Source organism: Loxodonta africana, chromosome 25, assembly GCF_030014295.1.
Source record: "Loxodonta africana isolate mLoxAfr1 chromosome 25, mLoxAfr1.hap2, whole genome shotgun sequence".
Lineage (NCBI taxonomy): Eukaryota > Metazoa > Chordata > Mammalia > Proboscidea > Elephantidae > Loxodonta > Loxodonta africana.
In genome coordinates this window covers 31291359-31315622 of record NC_087366.1, presented here as the reverse complement: position 1 = coordinate 31315622, position 24264 = coordinate 31291359, and the positions used below count along the sequence as shown (strand labels likewise).

General features: G+C 42.0%; 1 protein-coding gene across 1 annotated transcript in view; it reads right to left on the bottom strand.

Annotated features, from left to right (window-relative positions):
* Positions 1-24264, bottom strand: part of GALNT2 (polypeptide N-acetylgalactosaminyltransferase 2) — a 269895-nt gene that overhangs the window by 93680 nt on the left and 151951 nt on the right. The window contains exon 3 of the mRNA XM_003410890.4: positions 18365-18518. Within this exon, the coding sequence (XP_003410938.1) occupies positions 18365-18518 (154 nt within the window). The remainder of the gene's footprint in view (positions 1-18364; positions 18519-24264) is intronic.

The window sequence follows — 24264 nt, the reverse complement described above, 5'->3', positions numbered from 1 at the left end:
CCTAACAAACTACAGTATAGTGTAAACATAACTTTCATATGCAATGGGAAACCAAAAAATTTGTGTTATTCACTTTATTGGGATATTTGCTTTACTGCAGTGGTCTGGAACCAAACCCGCAGTATCTCTGAAGTATGCCTGTATACGACATTCTGGGCAAAGTGTAACTATTGAGACAGTAAAAAAAATCAGAGAAGAGGGAGGAAGGGGTGGAGCATGAGGCATTTTAGGGCAGTGAAACTATTCTGCATAATAGTGTAATGGTGGATACATGACAGCATGTATTTGTCAAAACCCACAGGGCCGTAGAACACAAACAGGGAACCCTAATTTATACTATGAACTTTAATTAATAATAATGTATCAGTACTGGTTCATCAATTGTAACAAATGCAGCACACTAATGTAAGATGTTAATAACAGGGAAACTGGGGGCTGGGGGGACAGGCTGAGGGATGTATGGAAACTCTGTACTGTCTAAGTAATTTTCTGCAAACCGAAAACTGCTCTAAGTTAATAAAGTTGACTCAAAAAAAAAAAAAAAATTAAAGCTATATTTAACAACCCTAGAAAATGTTTACTATGTATTACTAAGTGACAAAAACGCAGACTGTCAAACGCCAATGGAGTATCATCTCATTTACCTAAAATTACACACACATAACTTTCTGAGAGACAAAAATCAGGAAGGACATCCACAAGGACGCTAATGCTGATCCCTGACTAGTGAGAATTTTAGATAACATTAAGCTCCTTTTAAGGGTTTTTTTTTTTTTTTTTTAATAAAACAAACATACAACTACTTTTAAAAAGCTACATTCAAAAGAAAAAAGAATTTATGAAACTGGGTACATTTAAAGAAAGGGGGACGTGGGGAGTATGTGATACACGGTTTTCATATACAAAATGGGGCAGAACATTCTGTGTGGACCACTATTAATGTTTAGATGAAACAGGTAGAGATTTCAGAGATTTTCACTAATATCTGCCTAATATATTGCAAACAATGGCAGTGGATGTTGTCATCAGTCATCATCATTACCCACAACATCATGGTGGACATCATGTTACCGTGAGTTTCTTAGAGTTGGTAATGCTTAAGTCCAAGAACAGACTAATCCTAAGGAACCCTTTCCTTCAGGAGGCCTTCTTGTGGTGGTACTACCATGCACTAGCCTCCAGGGACCACCTCTTTGCAAACAGAATTCTAGAGTCATTGTGTTAACTGGTCACTTCATAAAGCAGCCACCAAGGGAGATCTAGTTCTGCCCAGGTAGCAAGTGGCAAATGTTAAGAGGGTTACAAAGTATGTATCAGGTGCTGACAAGTCTCAAGGGGCATCCCTAAACCAGAGGTCTTCCAGGAGACCAAGTTGGTTCTAAAACTATCCCGGGAGTTTCTACACCCCTTTATGACCTCTCGCCTCCACCTAAAACAACTAAGAGCTAACTTGGGTTGCCTTAATTTAAGTCATGGTAATCCAGGGTTAGCCTCTGGTCCTCCAGGACTTGCTATTAATCAGGTGGCAGTAGAATGACATTTATTTTGCTATTCTTCTTTACCTTCCTAGACCTGTTGCTGTCAAGTTGATTCTGACTCATAGCGACCCTACAGGACAGAAGAGAACTGCCCCAAAGGGTTTCCAAGGCTGTAATCTTTACAGAAGCAGACTGCTATGTACTTCTCCTGTGGAGCAGCTGCTGCGTTCGAACTGCCAACCTTTCAGTTAGCAAGCAAGTGCTTAACCACTGCACCACCAGGGCTCCTCTGTTTACTTATTCTTAATCATCAATTCCAAAATTCAAAACCTCTGAAAAAATCTGTATCATATCTGGTAGCAAAACCTGACCTAAAATAATGTTTATTATCTTTATCCCATTTCGTGTGAATATTCACAACTTTTGGGGCAAAAATATTACTATGATTGATTACAAGGTATTGTCCCAGATCTCAATGATATTATTTAATAAATAATGAATATACCATAATATTTTTTTAGAATTAAAAAAAAAAAAATTGAATTCGAAAATATCTGTGTCCCTGAGAATTTAGATAAGGAATTGGAGACCTGAGTAACTAAAGATGATCTCTGTTATAAAAAAGCTTACAAAATACCTGGAGGAAGAAGATATGAAACAAGAAGCCCCTTCCAACACAACTGTGCAAAAGGGCTGCAGTGGGCTTTCAAAATGAGCGCAGCAACACCACAAAGAGGGTCCATTCCAGGTTGGTTCTCCGAAGGAAGCAAGGCAAAGTGTGTTTTGAGGGACATTTCAATTTAGAAAGGTTCAGAGGAAAGTGGAGAATGCCCTGAGTGAAGATACAGAGCAACAAGCACTACATCCTTGGAAAGAGTGCTAACTCTGCTTAAACGCACCCATGTTTGCAGGCATAGCAGAGACGACCGGATGGCCAAGGCAGGGCCAGTTGCAGGAGGGCACTTAGGTGATGGCGCATGGATTCCACTGCCACTGTTCTACGTTATTTCTTGAATGGGAAGAAGCATGTAGATATGGTGCTTTGAGAGGATTCACGTGGAAGGTGTACCCACTGATCTCAAATAGGCCCTTGCAGTGACTGAGATGGGAGGAGACTGGATACTGGGCCAAGGGTGGAAATAGAGAGACAGAAAATGATTTGAGAGGGATGCCAAAAGAAGACTCAGAGGGGCATACACGGCCTCTTGGGGCCATTCACAAACAGCCCTACAGACCAGGTGTACTAGCCAATCCAGAATTAGGCAACCAGGGAACTGCTTTATCTTAGCCCAGAACAACATGAAATAAATTTTCCAGGGTCAATACTGAATGCTTATATATGAAAATCAAGAATAAGTGCTTTGGTCTTTAATCTAAGAGTTTTAAAAAGAATTACCAAGAATAAGAAGGGACTGATTTAAAGGACCATAGCAAAGATACCAGAGGAAATTCAATAAGCATCATAAAGGGGAGGAAATTCTACAAATAACAAACCTAATATCACTTAAGCCTACTTTGTTGATCAGAAATACCTCCATGTTCACTGACTCACACTCAGCAATGAATTTAAAAAATGGTCTTAAGTATCATCTGTGAGCTTTAACTCACAAATGTATGACTTCTACCCAAGCTAATCCCCTGAACTTCAGATTCAAGGATTCAGCTGCCCATCTCACATCTCCATTTGAATGCTAAACTTACCTCTAACTGCCCCCAACAATGATTCCCTAGTAATAACAGTTAACATTTTCTACACGCCAGCCACTGTTCTGAGAAACTTATATGTATTAACTAATTTAATCCTTACAACAACCCCCTTGAGATAAATATTATTATTATCCTTAATTTATACCTGACGATACTAACTCACAAAGCAGCTAAGTGACTTGGCTGAGGTCATGCAGCTAGTAATGGGAAAACCCAGGATTCTAACACAGACAGTCTGGTGCCAGGGCCCATATTTTTAACCATCATGCTATACTGTTCCACAGCTCAGGATAGGGCAAGTCCGCTCTTCAAGTTGCTCACCCAAGAACCTCAGAGTTACCCTTTACCTTTCTTTTCCTTTCACTCTGCACATTCAATCCTTCCGCAGATCTGCTGTCTCTACCTTCAAAAAGCACCCAGAATCCAACCACTTCTCACAACTTCTACTGCTACCACTCTGTTCAAAATCACCATTATTTTTCAGCTGGATTATTGAGACAGGCTCCTAATGGGTTTCCCACATTCTGGCCTTGCCCCCAACTAAAATAAGACTAGTCGTAACACAGCAACCTTTAAAAGGCTGATCCTTAAAAGACGTAGGTCAGCTCACATCCCTCCTCTGCTCTAAAACCTGCACTGGCTTCCCATCTCACTCAGAGTCAAAGTCAAAGTCAAAGTCCCTCTAATCACCCTCCACCCATGAGGTGCCCTCTCAGGCCTCATCTCCTGCTCCTCTCTCCATTGTTTCTTTCTGTCCAGCCATGCTGGCTCCTTTGCTATCTCCTTAATGTGCCTGGTGCAATCCCTATTTCATCTGATGGACACTCTCTTCCCAGTGATCTAAATGGTCGCCCCATGCATCCTCTCTCAGGTCTTTGCCTAAATGCACCCTCTCAGTGAGGTATTCCCTAACCACCCTGTTTAATATTCAACCCTTGACCCTTCATTCCCTAACTCCCACCCTTGTTTTATTTGTCTCTAATGCACTTAATATAGTCTTACACTATGTAATTTAATTGTACTGTCTTCTATCCCCTATTCCCTTCAATGACACTATAACAGCAGAGATTTTTATTAATTTTCTTCACTGTTCTTCCCCAGTGACTAGAAAAAACACCTGGCACATAGTAGGTAATCAAAAATTTGCTGAGTGAATGAGAAAATAAAAAGAGATCAACACGAATATAAAACTTTAAATCTAAGAGGGATATTTCTATCGGGATATTTCCTTTTTTAAAATGACTTATATTTCCAGAGATGTGGATTTTTTCTTTTTCTCTCATAACTGTCAGAAGAAGGAAATCCTGGTTGATTTGATATAGTTAAGACAGTCAGTATTTAAAAAAAAATCTGTACTTTTATAGATTGAAATGGGGGATCTAGGTCCTCGCAGATTCCACCACTAAGACTTAATGTCTCCAGAATACAGGTGGACTGGTCAATTGCACTATAAGGGACAATGCTGCTTCTTTCAAGTTCATCAGAAAAGGCAGAAGTAATCTCCAAGTCAAATATACAGCCTAAATGACCTTCAAGGTTGACATATACTTTATAATGTTTTGATTGTTTCCTAAATTATGTATTTCCATTAAGTAAGAAACTTTCTCTCCCAGTTACTCGGTTCCAAATCGGCTGTAAAGTGATCAGTTTTCAGTGAATGGCTGAAATAAGATGGGTTTGTTCTAATCCACAGACTGATGTCATTTATCAAGCAACACTCAGATGGCTCCATTTTTCCTGCCTGAATTCCTTTCTGAAATAGGTAGGATCACTATCCCAAAGCTACTTCCTCAGTCTTTTTTGGTCAGTAATGAAACCATCCAATGTTGCACTATGGCAAGAAAACTCAGTTATCCTCTCAACAGAGGCATTTGCACACAAAAAACTGAATGTCAGTTTTCAATGTCTGTCTGGCATGTTACAAAAACATCAAGAGCAAAGCTTAATCGAATAACAGCTCATTCTTTGTACTCAAAGCAGATTTCACATATACACAAGCCACTAGTCAGATACAATAACAATCATCCTGTATTTGTGTTGCTGTTTGTGGTTTATGAAATTCATTCATAAACATCTGAGCCTAATAACAATGATGTCAGATAGCACAGATATTTATTATTGTTTTGCAGATAAGAAACCCAGGGTTTAGAGAGAGTTAGTAAACGGTACAGTTATTATCAAAAGTTACACTATTCAACTTCAAGTCCAAAGTTTTATCTATTTATTCTGATTTGAGATAGATGCTGCTGCTCAGGGCAAAATTTATGAACTGTCAAATACATACTGAATTTGGATTCTAAATAAAACACCGTTTTTCTTCCAGTTTTCAGTGACAGTGAAGTACTTTGTTGCAGAACAACTCATCCAGTGAAAGCAACTAGAAATTTTGGAAGAAAAACACCAAAGAATCTACTTGAAGGCATTGGAGAGTTAACAAAGCAGCCAGATGCTATGGTGCCAGGTTCCCAGAAAGAATAGAAGCACCCTGAGGGCAAGCCTAATACTCTTGAATACTTTTCGCCTCAAGCACTGTGGTGCTAGGAGGCTAAATAAGCCAACTAGAAGGTGACAGTTTTGAGGACGAAGCCAAACAAAGGTTTTGGTAGTCTCAGGAGGTTAGGAAGACAAAATTAGAGGTCAGGGCTTATCAAGGAGAAGGGACCTTGATAAACACCCAGATTTCCAAGTAGAACTCCATAAATGCCACTACCTAGCAGTACAAGAAAACCGGAAATACACCAGCTTTCTCAAAATGAATGAACCCAAACTTTATACCAGCTCAGCTACAGAACCGATTGAGAAGATCTGCCCTATTACAACTGCCTACCAGCAAAACTAAATTCTCTTTGGTGGATAAGAACATCACCTAGAGCCTTATAATATCTCTATATTTGTTTGTGTACAAATAGAGTAACTGAAATTCAGAATTTGACAGATGGATTTAATAGCAGATTAGAAAGAGCAGGAGAGGATCAGCAGAGCGGAAGGCAGGCTGATAGGAATATATCCAGGTTGAAGCACAGAGAGTCAAAACAAATGGACATTACAGGAAAGAGCATAAGAGAGACAGAGAATATGTGAAAATATCTAATGAAGAAGCAATTAGGGTCCCAGGAGGAAAGGGGAGACAAAGCAGGATATAAGCAAAACTGACAAAAGACATAAAGGTAGGCAAGAAACATTCAAGAAATTCTAAAACCCTAAACAGGTTAAAAACAAAGAAAGCAACATCTAGGCATGCTGTGTGATCCCTGGGTGGCACAGTTTGTGCTCAGCTATTAATCTAAAGGTTGGAAATTCGAACCCACAGACTCTGTAGAAGAGAGGCCCGGCGATCTGCTTCCTTAAAGATTACAGCCAAGAAAACACTGTGGAAGTGCTCTACTCTGTAATACACAGGGTCAGCAGGAGTCAGAATTAACTTGACAGCAACAGGGTTTGGTTTTTGGTTTTAGTTAGGCTGTCGTAAAATTGCTGAAGACCAAAAACAAAGTTAAAGTGCTGATGGTCGTGGTCAATCTAGAATTCTACATTCACTGAAAATATCCTTCAAATATGAAAGTTAAATGAAGATGTTTTCAGATAAACAAAAATTAAAGAATTCACTGCCAGCAAATTAGCATGACAAGAACTACTACTGAAAGTTTTCAGGCAGAAGGAAAATGGGTCCTAGGTAGGAAAATAGCAATATAAGAAATGAGGAGCAATGGAAACATAAATATGTAGACAAATCTAAAGGACAGTTACTGCATAAAACAATAAAAGGTGTCCTGTGGAGTGTACAAATAAAAAAGTTTAAACCATACGACAACAGTAGCACAAAAGGGGTTGTTGTTGTTAGGTGCCGTCAAGTCAGTTCCAATTCTTAGTGACCTCATGCACAACACAACGAAACACTGCCCCATCCTGCACCATTCTTACAATCATTGTTATGTCTGAGTTCACTGTTGCAGGCACTGTGTCAATCCACCTTTTGAGGGTCTTCCTCTTTTTGGCTTATCCTGTACTTTGCCAAGCATGATGTCCTTCTCCAGGGACTGATCCCTCCTGACAACATGTCCAAAGTATGTAAGATGCAGTCTCGCCATGCCATCCTTGCTTCTAAAGAGCACTCTGGTTGTACTTCTTCTAAGACAGACTGTTTCTTTCTTTTGGCAGTCCATTCAGTATATTCAATATTCTTTGCCAACACCACAATTCAAAGGCATCAATTCTTCTTCAGTCTTCCTTATTCATTATCCAGCCTTCACATGCATATGACGTGGCTGAAAATACCACGGCTTGGGTCAGGCGCACCTTAGTCTTCAAGGTGACATCTTCGCTTTTCAACACTTTGAAGAGGTCCTTTGCAGCAGATTTACCCAATGCAATGCATCCTTTCATTTCCCGGCTGCTGCTTCCACAGCTGTTGATCGTGGATCCAAGTAAAATGAAATCCTTGACAACTCCAATCTTTTCTCTGTTTATCATGATGTTGCTCATTGGTCCAATTGGTCCATACTGAAGGCTGTGGTCTTTGATCTTCACTAGTAAGTGCTTCAAGTCCTTCTCACTTTGAGCAAGCAGGTTGTGTCATTTGCATAACGCAGGTTGTTAGTAAATCGTCCTCAAATCCTGATGCCCTATTCTTCTGCATATAGTCCAGCTTCTCGGATTACTTGTTCAGCATACAGATTGAATAGGTATGGTGAAAGGATACAACCCTAAAACACACCTTTCCTGACTTTAAACCAATCAGTATCCCCTTGTTCTGTCCAAACAATTGCCTCTTGATCTATGTAAAGGTTCCTCGTGAGCACAATTAAGTGTCCTGGAATTCCCATTCTTCGCAATGTTATCCCTAATTTGTTATGATCTACACAGTTGAATGCCTTTGCATAGTCAATAAAACACAGGTAAACATCCTTCTGGTATTCTCCGCTTTCAGCCAGGATCCATCTGACATCAGCAATGATATCCCTGGTTCCACGTCCTCTTCTGAAATGGGCCAGAATTTCTGGCAGTTCCCTTTCGATGTACCACTGCAGCCATTTCTGGATGATCTTCAGCAAAATTTTGCTTGGGTGTGATATTAATGATATTGTTCTATAGTTTCCACATTCGGTTGAATCACCTTTCTTGGGAACAGGCATAAATATGGATCTCTTCCAGTCGGTTGGCCTGGAAGCTGTCTTCCATAGTTTGCAGTCTTTGAAAAGGAGACCTATATCAGGTCCTTCGGAAATGGTAATACAGGCCCAAACTAAATATTTGCCATCCAAGTATAATACCCTTTCCCAGTCCCGGTGCATTCTGTAATACAGATGCAGATAAGGCTGGAAACGGTCAGGAAAAGGAAAAAAAAAAAGGAACATAGAGAAAAAGAAGAATGTCTGTGGCTGAAAGCCAGGAATTGGTTTTATAAAAATGTAAAACACAAACAATACCAAAGAACATACTGATGAACAATGGCACAGCTTTATTCTGAGTTTTTTGCATACGAGGTGCAAGTTAACCCTGGCAATGTGTCAGCTGGGGAACCCACGAACCAGGGAGGCTTTATGGTCAGCCAATCCTGAGCCCCCACGTCCCAATGCATCTCCATGAGACTGCATCACCTTCGCAGCAGAGGCAGGGGTGTCCCATTAACTGAGCAAAAAAGCAGAATTCTCACTTCCTGAATTTAGCAAACAATACTTCAAGGGAACAGAAATAGAGTACACTTGCCCATTACATTTCCTTGGAGAACTTGAAGCTAAAAAAAAAAAAGAGAGAAACAGAAATCCCATCTCTTTTCAGTTTCTTCGGATTCTGTTAGCATGTGGCCAGCTGGGAATACAACCTTCCTCAGGAGCTGGCTTGCTAACAAGTCAACACACAACTTTTGCTGCTTTTTAGCCTGCATTCAAACCTCATGCCACATACTGAAGGTTAAAACCTGGGAGCATAAGACACTTCTGTAGAGCTGACAGAGAGGCCACTAAGTCCAGGAGACAGGACTCAGAGGTACCCTGGAGCCCAATTCCTCCACTATGGTCCTGGTTTGACCTCGGGTGAGATGAACATCTGGGGCCCAGGTCCCCATCTGCCTCTCACAGATGTGATCAAACTTAATGGCCTAATAATTGCAAAATCCCACCAGCTTCCCAGGAAATAGGGACTCCCTAGATACAAGGCAGTAACTTAAAAGGCCTAAGGATATCCCAACTGCCTGCCAATCCCTAACTACATTCCTAGTGACACCGTAAGAAAAGGTAAAAACCACCTCCATCCAGCGAACAGAGGCTAAATCCCAGTGGATGAAGCTCCTGTACTTTCCAGAGGTGGGGTTTAATTCAAGAGCTTCGGGGAAAGTATATGCTGTCATCAGAAGTATAATCTCCGTGCCTACTTCACAGAAGTGTTACGCAGACTAAATACAATTGATGCATATCAAAGAAGGCTTATTAGCACAGGCCAGGATATTGAAAAATTGTTCAAAAAATGTTTTATTAGTGTTACTACTGAATAAACTTTTAAGGCTCAAGGGTCGCTATGAGTTGGGTTTGGTATGTCCCAGCCAAACTCCACCTGCTGCACTAGTCACAAAGGCCAATCAGGCCAAGCCACCTGAACCTTTGAAAAACCAAGTGGCCAGCTGTTTAGCAAAGCACCGAGAGGCAGCAGGTACCGCTTCCCCATCCAAAGCTTTAGGGTCACACTGGGCCTCCCCCACCACAACACTTTCCCAGGAAGCTGAGGCCAGTCTTCCAAATCAATGCAGCCAACTGTTCATGTCTCCAGATGTTTGAGTGCTCTGGTCAGCTAGCAGGGACAGCCCACCCTGTTGGCTCAGGTATGTAACTCAAAACTTCCTCTTCACTTTATTTCTCCACCGCTTCCAACTTCCTTCTCAGAACTAACACGGGGGCACTGATGAGATCCCCAGAAGAGAAGTGTGAGGTAAAAGCAAACACCGGGCCCTCTGAGTTCCTCTTCATACTCCTAGGAACAAAGAGTGGTCCTGCTTGCTGTTTCCCAGTCTTCTACTCCTCTGAAAATGAAATTCTGAGTCCCAGAATAATTGCCTCAACTCAGCTTCACTCAAAGCTGGCTGAGTTTATGCTGAAAAATTTTTCTTGGCCTCAGCAGTGTTTATTCTTTCCAAGTAACAATGAAGTTGGACTGTGTCTTTCCCCACAATCCTTAATCCTGATTAGCTACTCTTTTAAAACAACTTACATCAATGCTGACATTTTGGCTAGAGTAAACAGCACAACCCATTACTTAAATGCCTGCCCTCTTTTTGAAATTTCCTTAAAAATTAAAACATAGCAAAACAAAAAGCCACAACTACCCCCCCCAAGAGCTTTGACCTCTGTTTGGGCTTAACTAAACCCAGACATTTAAAAAAAATGATCCAATTAGAGTTCTTCAGTGATTCTTCTAAACATAACAAAACCTTAGGAACCATAATTTATAAACTGGGCAAAAACAATATTTATATTCTTGGCTTAAAGTTCACAAGGTAAATCCATTAAATGTGTGACTTGGGCAAACTCCTCTCTGAAAGAAATATTCTTTCCTGGGGCCAATCCTGAGGCACGCTGTTCTTAGGAGCAGTATTTTTCAGTTTTAGATACAAAAAACGTTTCAGAAGCCTTCATTTTTAATTTAATGATGAAAGAGTGGCAATGTAGGGAGTAATGTCTAATGATTTAACTTTGAAACCTAAAGATTGGAGGTTGAAGTCTACCCAGAGGCACTTTGGAAGAAGTACCTGGTAATCTACTTTCGAAAAATCAGCCACTGAAAACCCTGTGGAGTACAGCTCTACTCTGACACAGACACACATGGCGTCACCATGAGTCAGAATTTATTCAATGGCGACTGGGTCTGGCAAAGACAGCTGCAAGAATATTTTTCCCCTGGGGACTTTGCACCCATGTAACACTGAGCACAGGCAGGCATTAGAAAAGTTCATAGAGAATTTTTTTTCCTAGAATGGGAAGCAGCTCTTACCCAAGTCACTTCAAAATCTGATTGGCCTGGTCCTCTCACTGGCCTTGGTGGTCAAGATGCAGGACTTCCACGTGGCTGCTGGCCACAGCGGGAGGGACTTTGAGTGAGGTACAAGTGATCTACAAAGCTCAACACCACTTTGGAGGGCTCACTGATTGAGAAAGCAGGTTCCAAGAGAAAGCAATAAAATAAAGTAACTTCCATGTGCCATTTTTATACTAATGGGGGTGGGGTGGGGCGGGACGTTAATGAAGCATTGTGGGCATTTGGGGTAGGTCAGTTTCTTGGGTGTGTAGGACTATCATGTATACTGCAAAACACAGGGCACCACCCAGTCGTTTTCTAACACCCCCAGCGTCCCCAGCCCACGTTTCCATCCTCGCTCTAGGTGGGGGCACCACTCCTCTAAGACTCCTTTCAGCTTCACTGTTGCATAGGTCTATGAAATTATACCCCGGTCATGTGAACAGAAGCTAAAAATCAAAGCCACAAATCTGAGACTGTATTCTTTAAGTGTTAGTCCTTAGCTTTAAAGAACTTGACTAAAGAACTCAATGTTGCCATAACCTGGGCCTCAGTCCTTGGGCCTCTTACCATTTCTGTCTGCATTCATTCCCTTGGGGGCGACATTCAATCTCAGTGGATTTAAATACTATCCATTTGCTGAACAGTCCCTAGTTTATATTCTACTGGCACCAGCACCAGATACATATCCAATCACCGACAAACCAGATCCATCTTGACCAGACGAGTTGTGCATCTTGAGCTTAATGTGTCTAAATCTTAAGTCCTGATGTGCCATTCATAGCCTTGCCATCCGGCTAAGGCAACTCCATCTCTTCACTTGCATCCACCAAACACCTTGGATTAACCCTCTCCCTCATGCCCCTCCTTCAACCAACTGCCTATCCTGTTAGCTCCACCTTCAGAGCAGATCCAGAATCTGATCACTTCTCACTATCTCCAATACTACCTTCCTGGTCTAAGCTACTATTATCTTTTGCCTGGACAATAATAGCTTGCACTCTTGCCCTCCCAACAATTTAATCTCAACACAGCAGCCTGGGAGAGGCTTTTAAGAATCTGCACTCAGATCACGTCCCTGCTCAGCTCAATCCACACCCTCTGAGGCTCCCTATTACAATGGTCTTCAAGGCCTCAGAGATCTGCTCCAGTCACTTCTCTGCCCTCCTCCTCTATTATGCCCTCACTCACACAGGCCTCTTGCTGCTCTCTAACAGGCCAGGCGTGCCCCCACCTCTGGCGGCTGCGCTGGCTGTTTGCTCTACCCATAACAGCATTCCTCAGGCATCAAGGGGACTACCTTACTCCTCCCCCAACCCCAAGTCACTACTCAAAGGTCACTTCCTCAGTGAGGCTTAGTCTGCCCACCTAACTTAACGTTTCCACAGACTTGCTCCTTCCCCACAATCCACTGTCCTTATACTCCTTATCTTTTCCTTCCATTGCTCAATGTTTTCTTTCATTCTATAGGTCTAATCACCTTCTAACACACTACATCTACTTACTTATTATGCTTATTGCTTCCCCCTGCATTAGAATGTTAGCTCTCTGAGGGAGAAATTCTTGTCTGTCTCTTTGACGGATTGTCTGTCTCTTTGACGGAGGTATCCCTAGTGGTGCCCCACATAGGTAACAACTACACAATTTTTTTTAATGTGGCTAAATGGCAGCATTAATGGGGGAAATATTTTATGAGAAAACAATGATAATGAGGACCATCACTGGAATCTACTTTGGTTGTCTTTCCATGTTTTGAGACCACAGGCACCGGCTTTATAGAATTTGGCAAGATCTTGACGTGTGTGTGTGTGTGTGTGTGTGTGTGTGTGTGTGTGTGTGTCTGTGGCAGGGTGGGGTCGAGGATATTAATGGCCATATTGGTATTCTTCCATTTTGGGCTAGTAATTCTAGTTTTCATTTTACAATAGACATCAAGTTTCCTGTTAAAATAAACTTGTCCAGGGTGGGGGTGAGGAGGATGAGGCAATATTCAAAGAAAAAGATGAGATGATATAAATACTAGTAGCTGTGACACTGTAGCTCCAGAAAATCTGTAAAGAAGGTACACGAGCAAATGAAGCTGGAGAGACTGGCAGTCCTCAGCCTCCGTTCTCTACCTGTGACTGCATCGGTTTAATCTGCTTTTAGCATTGATAGTTTATTCGAGATTTCAAATAACGTTAAAGGAGGTAGACAGGCTTTTTTGTTTCTAAGTTGAGAAACTGCTTTCAAGAATATGATGTGCCATGATCTTTCTAATTTCTAAGAGAGTTCAATATTTCTTATAAACAGTAGCTAGTATTTCAAGTATAGCTTGAAATTTCCGTGCTTCCTGCTTCCTTTTAAGTATTTCTTCTAGGCACAATACTTTTTATATACTTAAAAACGTAAATAAAACATAGCCTGTAAGTTCTTTTTTTTTTTTTTTTAATAACTTTTATTAAGCTTCAATGCCTGTAAGTTCTTTTGTTTTGTTTTTTGTTTGCTTGTTTTTTAAGGGCTCTCAGTCCGATTCCTTTTATCTATCTGTAAGGGTAATTTTGAAAAACTAGGGCCAGATGGTAATTGCATTCTTTCCAGTCCTAAAGAATACAAACAAACACAGTGATTTATTTGTGGTTCATCTTGGGGTTTGTATGACCTTGTCTGCTCAACTCCCTCCCTTTCATTCTTCTTTATTCTTTTATTACTCTCACTAACTATTAAGGAGTCTTGGAACTGCACAAATGGTTAAGCACTCGGATACTACCTGAAAAGTCAGCAGTTCGGCTCCACCCAGAGATGCCTCAGCAAAAAGGCCTGGAGATCTACTTCCAAAAAATTAGCCATTGAAAACCCTATGGAGAAGATGTTCTCCTCACACACATATGGGGTTGTCACGAGTCAGAGTCCACTTGGTAGCAACTGGGTTTCACTGGTTACTCTCAGTATTAATGATTTGTGGGGGTCTCACTATATGCCGAGTACTGTGCTAAGCAATTCATTCAGTCAACACATTTTTATTGCGTTCCTACTCAGTGTGCAGTCATTCTGAATAATAACCATGGCACTTACAGTCTAGTGAGTAAAGACAGACAACAAATAAGTAAAAATTCCTAGCATGTTGATGCTGATAAGAATTATGGAGATAAATATGGCAGGGAAGGGCACGGGAATGCGATCAGGAGGCTACAGTGATCAGGTGGCCGAGGAAGGCCTCAATGAGGTGGCTCTTGAGCAAAATCTTGGAGAAGGAGGAACCTGTCCTTTTCAAACCTTTTGCTTCAATCCTCAGTAACCACCTGGAGTAAATATCACATCATCTTACAGATGATGAAGGTCACAGAATCAGTAAGTGGAGAGTCTGAGATTTCAACCAAGGTCTACGAGAATCCAAAAACCCTGTTCTTAACCTCATTTTTTATACTGCTTTCAGATTTATCATAAGTGAAGACTGAATTCTACTCGGTATGCATTTATATAAGCTTACACAAAGGCAGATGTAGCAAAAACAAACAAACAAAAAATGTACATATATGTATATTTTGGCACAGGAAGATCAAATTCTTTAATGGGCCTCTATTTGATTTATGGGGGAAAAAAAACCAAAGTGGCAACTCAATCCCTTTAACCTTAAGAAAGGAGCGTGACATTCAACAAGGACAGTTACTCTAAAACTTGCACTTAGAGGACAGTAAGTTGGTTAAGTTCCAGGCACCCAACTGACTTTAGGTAGACTTTAATTTAGTCAAAATCTCACAATGTGGAAGCATCCCAGCTACTCCCTTAACACATGCAAACGAATATGATACAATAGCTGGAACTAAAAAAAAAAAAAAAAAATTAAACCCACCTAAAATTCAACCCTGCATGGGATGAAAATTCAAACATCTGCTTGCACAAACTCATATTTCAAGTACTTAAAACAGTACTGGAAAGTTAGCAGTTCCACTCTACCCAGAGATGCCTCAGCAAAAAGGGCTGGTGATCCACTTCCAAAACATTAGCCACTGAAAACCCTGTGGAGAGCAGTTCTACTCAGACACATGGGGGTCGTCATGAGTCAGAGTCTACTCAGGGGCGTACGTGTGTGTGTGTATATATGTGTGTATATATATATATATATTTATAGTCTGGGGGATTTTTAGCGGACTTGCAATGGAGGCAGCAGATGAGAACCATCCTACACACTGATGATGCAGCATAATGGACGCCATCTTCTCTCAGTGATAAGGAAAAGTATGCAGAAATAAAACCTTAGTGGGAAAACTAGCTCTTAAACCAAACACTGAAATTAAACTCACACCATTTCATAGAGATTTAACTCCAAGTAATGGTTCAAGTTACCAGTTAAAAATTTTTAGCTAGAACTTTAAACACTTACCTGACTTTAGGCCAAGCTCCGTTAAGAAGCTCTATTAAACCTGTCTGGGCAAGTTACAAAAGTTTCTGGTGCCTCAGTTCCCTCTCTGTAAAATGAGGATCACATTAGCGTTCAGCTTAAAGTACTGTGAGGGTCACGTGAGCTGTGGTGGCGATGCATCTGGGAACTCACGAGAAACATCGTGGACAGCCCGTCCCAGAAACGTGCGCACACAAACCTAAAACCTTGCCCACAGCTTCAGGGTTTTCTCAGAGTCCCGAAGTACTCATGCCTCCCTAGGTGTCCTTGGTCCCAATTTAAAAAAAAACCCAAACCATTTGCTGCTATCGAGTCTGACATATGGCACCCCTGTATGTGTCAGAGTAGAACTGTGACCCACAGGGTTTTCAATGGCTGACTTTTTAGAAGTAAATTGCCAGGGCTTTCTTCCAAGGTGCGTCTGGGTAGACTTGAACCTCCAACCTTTCAGTTATCGACCAAGTGCTTACCTGTTTTCGCCACCCAAGGCCTCCTGGTCCCACGTTAGTAACTCCTATTTTAGATACAGTATTTAACAGTTTGGGGTTCCTGGGTGGTGCAAACGATTAACATGCTTGGCTGCTAACTGAAAGGTTGGTGGTCCAGGTCCACCCAGCGGTACCTCAGAAGAAAGGCCTAGCAATTTACTTCCAAAAAGTCAGCCACTGAAAATTCTATGGAGCACAGCTCTACTTTGACACATGTGGGGTCGCCATGAGTCAGTCAACTCAAGGCAACTGGTTGGTCATTTAACACTAATCATTATGACATTAACCAAAACAAATGCGTAAGGACTGAGTAAAACTATGTTTAAGAAACAATGAATGAACGACAAAAAACAATACGATAATCTTCTAGACTAGATTTAGAAAAACAATGAAACTCTTAATATTATCTACAATATGTACATTTACATATCAATTATATATAGTATATTAAAAACATTTTACAGATACACACTCTTTCCCTATATTAAAGAACTGTAAAATTATATACAGATGTCCCTCGGTATCCGATCCCTGTGGACACCAAAATCCGCGGACGTTCAAATTCCTTACAGAAAATGCCTTAAGCCCAAGAACCCAGCCCCACCTCCATGCCTGATCCCATGCTAAGGCCTCATCCGGGCACACACTCCCTCCCACCCATGGACAGTGGCTTAGCTGACGTGCCCTCAAAAAAGGGAGGATAGGAAGTACAGGTCTGAGGACTGTGGGGAGCCGGATCTCGGCAGACCACCTCCAAACAGGTGCACGCCAGAGGCAATGGCTCCATCAAGCCTGGGACCATGGTTGAGGAAAACGGCAGAAAGCAAAACTGTGGATAACAGGGGACTGCTTGTATTTCAGATCTACGGTTGCTTGGATAGGCAGATGCAGAACCTGCAAATATAAAATAAAGGGCCAAATGTACTTCTTGATCATGAGCTCTTTACAGGTGAACGGCTGACTAGAACCCAAAAAAAACTCTTAAGGAAGGAGAGCATCTGGCAGTTAACTGGTGCCTACTCTGTTAGTAAAGCTCCCTGACAGCAGGAAAGAAAATTCCTCTCTCAATTTATGCCACTAACGTATAAAACAAGGCATGTGACTTAGTTGGCCTTTTGTGTCTTTTCAGCTGAGTTCTCCTTCCTTTTCAGTTGCTGAAACATGCATCTATTGAAAGCAGATACTGTGCGGGTTCTCTGGAAGCCTTTCCACTTTCCCTCTTCCTGGAATTATCTCACCCAAGACTTACCCCTCCCTGACTTTTCCTGACCTGCTTGCCCTGCTGACCACTCCTGGGCGCCCCAATACCCTGACTCTGAGTAGTCCAAGCCCCACGGTGCTCTTACTTGTTGATGCACGTGTCATCTACCCACCCAATGGGCTCGGTCTTCTTGGTGTTGACTCCCAAGACCGAGCACAGAGCCTAACCCACAACAGACATGTCATCAATGTTAAATGAAATGACTATAGTAACTGAGCAGAAAGACATAGTCCTCAAAATGCGGTTTCTTATTTTTTTTTTATAATCTAAAACAAGATAAATCCACGAAGAATTCCAATTTGAACACCCTCCAAATCAAAGACTCTTACCAGCAAGGCTTAATGGTATAGGATGACAATCAGGTTGTAAACCTCACTCTTCTGATAACTGGCAACAAATACACTAAAATGTTTGGAGACACCTGGGGCCAAGCTTGATAAACCATGGGGTCCTCTCAACGCCCAGGTCCAAGATCTTTAAAGAATCAAAAGAAGGGCACAGAACAGAGTCTCTCAGAGCCAACAGTGTGGTCAAATGTCAACTTGTTTTCCTGTCTCCTATGTTTCTGCCTAATTTGACATCTAGCCCCTGCTAACTTATTTCTTTCCCCTTTCTAGTCTTTAGAACATTTCCAATTTAACCTGTCCCAATACAGATGAGTTTAGATTTTTTTCTTTCCACTGAGACTGTGAACAATGGAAATTTAATGACTGGATTTCAAATACAGCAAATGATCAGTAAATATGAAGCAAATAGCACAATGTTCTCTTTTTGACTACTGTGCTCTGGCCCAGTAACCCACAGACTCTATATACTGCCCTATAAAATTGAAGACTAGAACCAGATTTAATGTGGTCCTTTCACTTCCGAGGGGTAAGTTTCCACTGCACATGCCTGAGAATTTTTCCCAGTTTTACCACACTGTAGAGATAGAACACATGTTAAGTTTTCAAGAAAAACAGAAAAAATCTAGTGTCTCAGCAGAAGCTACTGGCTTGTGCACATGCAAACATGGCCACTGGCCAATACTCAGTAGTATACTTACTGATCATGTCTGGTGTCAGGAACGTTTCTGTCCATTCGCAACTTATCACTTTCCACCTGGTTGAACTTGTTCCGGGCGTAGGGGTCCTGCCCAGATCGGACCATTGTTACTCCAACGTAAGCTTCCTGGTTAAAGTCCTGCCACCGAACTTTTCCTAAAGGAAGAAAAGCAGAGGTTGTGGAACAAAGGAGAAAATGAGACTAAGATTTCCCAGTACAGAGACTGCAACAATACAGTACTAACCCAAGAAAGAGTGCCTAGGACTTCTTCTTAAGGCAATTTTAGTCAATAAACTAGCTTAAATTATTATGTCTGACAGTAGAAAACTAAATGCTTACAGTTTGCAACTTGAAAATTAAAGGCTTTGGAGCACAAATATCTGTCCAATGAATGAAATTCTCTGCCAGTCAAGCTATCCATAATTATGGCACCATTCTCAGTTTATAATAAATGAGCCCTTATCTGCTTTGTCCCACCTTCCCAGGGATTATGGTACTGTCAAAAAGCATCTCAAGTATGGTGAAAAAGATGGTGTATAAGTTAAACGCTGGGTACATCATCCTGTAAGAAAATATCAGGTAACGTAAAAATAAATGTTGGTATATGAGTGTAACGGTCGTTCCAACAGAACAAGTGTACTACGTGGTTTAAAGACAAGAAAGGTGTGTGTCAGGATTGTATCCTTTCATCATACTTATTCAATCTCTCTGCTGAGCAAACAATCATAGGAGGTGGACTATATGAAGAAGAAGGGGGCATCAGGATTGAAGGAAGACTCATTAACAACCTGCGTTACAGATGACACAACCCCGCTTACTTAAAGTGAAGAGGACTTGAAGCACTTACTGATTAAGATCAAAGACCACAGACTTCAGTATGCATTATACCTCAACATAAACAGAACAAAAATCCTCATAACTGGACCAAAAAGCAACATCATGATAAACAGAGAAAAGACTGAAGTTGTCAAGGATTTCATTTTGCTTGAGTCCACAATCAACACCAATGGAAGCAGCAGTCAAGAAATCAAAAGACGCATTGCACTGGACAAATCTGCTGCAAAAGACCTCTTTAAAGTGTTGAAAAGCAAAGATGTCACTTTAAGGACTAAGGTGCACCTGACCTAAGCCTTAGTGTTTTCAAACACCTCATATGCATGTAAAGGCTGGACAATGAATAAGGAAGACCAAAGAAGAATTGATGCCTTTGAATTACGGTGTTGGCAAAGAATACTGAATACACCATGGACTGCCAGAAGGACAAACAAATCTGTCTTGGGAGAAGTACTGCCAGAATGCTCATTAGAAGCAAGGATGGCAAGATTTTGTCTCACATACTCTGAACATGTTATCAGAAGGGACCAGTCCCTGGAGAAGGACATCATGCTTGCTAAAGCAGGGGGTCAGAGAAAAAGAGGAAAACCCTCAACAAGATGGACTGACACAGTGGCTCCAACAATGGGTTCAAGCATAACAAGGATTGCAAAGATGGCACAGGACTAGGCAGTGTTTGATTCTGTTGTACACAGGGCTGCTACTGAGTCAGAACTGACCTGATAGCACCTAAAAAGAGCAATGTGAATAACACCCCCAGAGAAAAGGATATCAAAACACTCCTCTGAGGAGACTTCCTTAGGGAAACTTCTGGAAGCTGCTGCTGCGCCTGATCCTATAAGGGGGAGAATGAAGAGTACATGGGTCTCAGAGGTGCCTGGCATGCCCAGTGGGTCACTGCCATTCCCTGGGACACAGCTCCTCACCCTTTCTCCTCCCAGGTGGGGAAGAAGCCAGGCCCTGTCACTGAATCCACTTCTCAGATTAGCAGTTGCCACTTTGAAATGTCAAGAGCATAGCTCTCCAGGAATACCACATTGCACTGGGAAGTTTGAAACTGGGGAGCTGGAGTCGGGCACTGTCAGTAGGTGGAACGGAAACCAGAGGAGAGCCCACTGCTGGGCTGGTCAGGCTGGACAAGCCCGGTATAAGGGCCATACAGCCAGAGAAATGAGCAAAGGCATCAGTCCTTGTAAACAGGAGGAAAAAAAGGGAAGGAAAGATAAGCTAAAAGGCAAGAGAGAAAATTCACAACTTAGTGTCAACCCTGGGTTTAAATCAGCATTTGCCACTTGTTATCTATGATCTGGAAACCCTGGTGGCACAGTGGTTAAGCGCTACGGCTGCTAACCAAAAGGCTGGCAGTTCAAATGCACCAGGCTCTCCTTAGAAACTCTATGGGGCAGTTCTACTCTGACCTGTGGGGTCGCTACAAGTCAGAGCTGATTCGACAGCAACAGGTTTGATTTGGTTTTTTGGTATCTATGATCTGGGGCAAGGTATTCATTCTCTGAAATTAAGTCTCCTTGAAAGAAAAGAAAAAAGGTTCTTCGGAGGATTAAATTAAACTGATTACGCAAGCATCTAGTGAGCACCTAGAATGTGCCAGGCACTGTTCTGGATATACAGCAGAGAACAAAACACGTTCAAAAGAGAAAAGAAACCAATAGTAGCCTCCCTGCTATCAGGAAGCTTATATAATTTCAAGCGGTCAGAAGTGTTATGAGAAAACATGAAGCTGCGTGGGGCAGAGAATCCCAGTACACCCTCTCCTATGGATGGTCTGTTACGACTCCTCTAGTAGCGACTGACAAAAGGCAAGGCATGAGCCGTACAGCTCTCTGGGAAGAGCGTTCAGGCAGGGGGAGCTGTAGTGCAAAGGCCAAGAGATGGGACTGAGCTCAGGCTCTTGGGAAATAGCCAGGAGGCTGGTTTTACTAGGAAGAGTGTGGGAGGTATTGGGCAGTGAGAGCCCCAGAGGTGAGAGGTGAGGCAGGGCTTCAACAGCCATACAAGTCAGACAGCCTTGCAGAGGCAGCAGCTTTTCTGAAGCAGGCCAAACCTTGGGGGTTCTAGTTAACAACATGGTCATAACTATAGCATGTGTACTTGTGTTCCTACCTATGTGCTTTCCCAACATGAACCCCTCAGCATATCATCAAAAGAATGTCATCCTTCTTTCTGTACTTCAGAGGCGAAGAAACAGATTCTATTACATAGAACTTGTTCGAGGCCGTACAGTAAATTTTCTATCTAAAAGCTCATCCGCTTCTTGTTGCAATGGTCCTGCAAGGTCAAAATCCCCATCTTAGCACCGCTGGTTGCCGTGGCAATGATGCTTGGGTCACAGAGGTCCAGTCTCTCAAATGGAAAATGAGTTCCAAAACCCATGCACTTCCTGGCTCCAGCGATGCTGCTGCTCCCCCAACAGAGGTCTGGCGATGCAGCCGGCACACATGTTAGCATTTTCTCCTACCTAAAATGAGATGTTTCCAAAACAGACTTTTGGAAACATGTTTTCCATGCAAAGACAACCCTAAAAATACTTATTGGTCCTCTCCCTATCTTCACGCTCAGAAATTCACAGGAACAGAGAAGAAGAACCACTCCACTGTGCTAAGGAGCACTCAGCCCCTACCCCTCACAACACTCAGATTCTCTTCTCACATACTCACACAAAACAGCCTTTGAAGCCTCCACTAAGGTCTACACCAGCAGCGCCTCCTACAGAATTCAAATGAGCTGGCTTCAACACATGTGTTTTACTGCCTGACTACTATTCACTGCCATGTACCAACAGGGAATCCAAACTATGAAGCCAGCAGTGATAGCCGAGCTGGCTAGAGAAGAGACCTTCACCCTGGAGATGCCCCATCTATACTTCTGTGCACACCGGAGTACCACAGACAGTGAGAAGTGGGCCAGTTCAGCCTTGGTGGGCAAGGGTCTGTGTGGGGGCAGAGCAGTGCCGAGGAGACAGGGCCTCCCTGAGCTCTTGGAGCTTCAATCTCTTCCCTACCTGCACACCCAGTGCTATCAGACACCACCCCTTTCTGAAATGAGGCATGATTATGGCAGAAGGCTCCGCAGGATGCCTAACGCCAGCCAACCGTGGAACTGGACTTCTGTATCAGGGTTGAGAGTGTCTCTGGCTCCAGCCCAAGGTGCTGACTATATGTTGAAGCTGGCTCATTTGAATTCTATAGGAGGCTCTGCTGGTACAGACCTGAGTGGAGGCATCAGAGCCTGTTTTGTGTGAGTCTGCGAGAGGAGAATCTGAGTGTGTGAGGGCTAGGGGCATCGTGCTGGATCCTGGAGATGTAATCGAGCACAAACAGTCCTGCTGCCTGCCTGCGTGGAGCTCATGTCTAGGAGGTGGGAGAAAGAGACAATAATCAAATAGTCTACTAATAAGTGGGTCATTAAAAACTGAGCTAAGCGCTTTGATGGTGAGAAGTGTGGTTTTATGAAGGCATCTAACAGGCATCCTGACCAAGGGGGTCCCGGAGGGCTTTTCTGGGGGAATAACATTTGATCTGAGATCTGGACAGTGAGTAGGACTCAACCAGAAGTCCTTTGAGAATTCAGAGAAAGATCATCTTTTACATTCAAAGACTATATGAGCCCACCTGGAGGCACCTACTGTACTTCCTTCCCTTTGACACAAGAACACCTTCAACAGAACTCTTGATTGCCTTAGTTTGTGATAATTAACTTCCCCAATTTTTTTTTTTTTTTAAGGCATGACGTGATTTTACAGGTGACAGATTATAAATGGTACCTTTCTTAAAAGCTTAGTAATATTTTAGACGACAGTGGGTGCTTTCAAACCTGTCTGGCTGTGACACACATTTACATCACAACCCAGATGTCAATGCAAACACAGACACAACTGAAACAAGTTTTACAAAAACCATGCTTACCCTTACTATGTATGAAAAACAGATATATTCTATTTTTTAACTTGAGTGTGACCCACTGAATTGGATTCATAATCAACGAATGGGTTGTAACCCTCAATTTGAAAAAAAAAAAAAAAAAACTGTCCTAGAGAGCTGTTATAGAAATTGGCACATAGCTAGGATGGAGTCACCCAGGGAGGGATTGGAGGGAAGAAGCAGAGGTAGCAAGGCTCTTGGGGTTAACTCACGCCCTAGTCCAACTCCATGTAGGAAGGGAAGCAGCCAGATCTAGAGATAACTGAGATTTCAGTGGGTATACGCTAGAGATTAGAGAGAGGGAGAGTCAAAACAATAGATAAGATGTGTGAATATAGTGACTTTAAAAAGTTGTGACACCCCATCAAACAACAACTCAAAGTAAAGACATGTAACAGCCACCTGAATACATTTAACAGTAAAATAAAGTTAAAAATAGATTTCAGAGCATCCGAGATACAAAGTTATAATCAGCGACAACATAAAAACAAAAGGGGAAATGAATGGTGTAGACATAGAATTTCCATGTGCTGAGGAAGTTTAGGTGGTTTCAAGATATAATAGATGTTTTAAATGGAGGATGTTAAATGCAAACCTCATGGTTACTAAAAAGAAAATTGATAAATCTACTTACCCAATTAAAGAATAAGGGAAACAGAAGACTCAATAAACACAAAACAACAATAATAAATGAAAGGAAAAGAAAATCCATATACAAAAAGAACTCGGCACAGAAAATAAAGAACTAATTAACATAACAAAATGGCTGAAGTAATCCTTCCCTATTAATAATCACTCTGAATGTAAATGGATTAAACACTCCAGTCAAGACACAGAGTAGAGAATGGATAAAAAAACATGACCCATCCATAGGCTGTGTACAAGAGACGCACCTTAGGCACAAAGACATAAACAGGTTAAATGTCAAAGGATGGGGGGAAAAAACTAAACAGAAGAGAACAAGAGTGGTGTCTCAGTCATCTACTGCTGCTATAACAGAAATACCAAAAGTGGATGGCTTTAACAAAGAGAAATTTATTCTCTCACAGTCTAGCAGGCTACAAGTCCAAATTCAAGGTATCAGCTCCAGGGGAAGGCTTCCTCTCTGTCGGCTCTGGAGGAAGGTCGT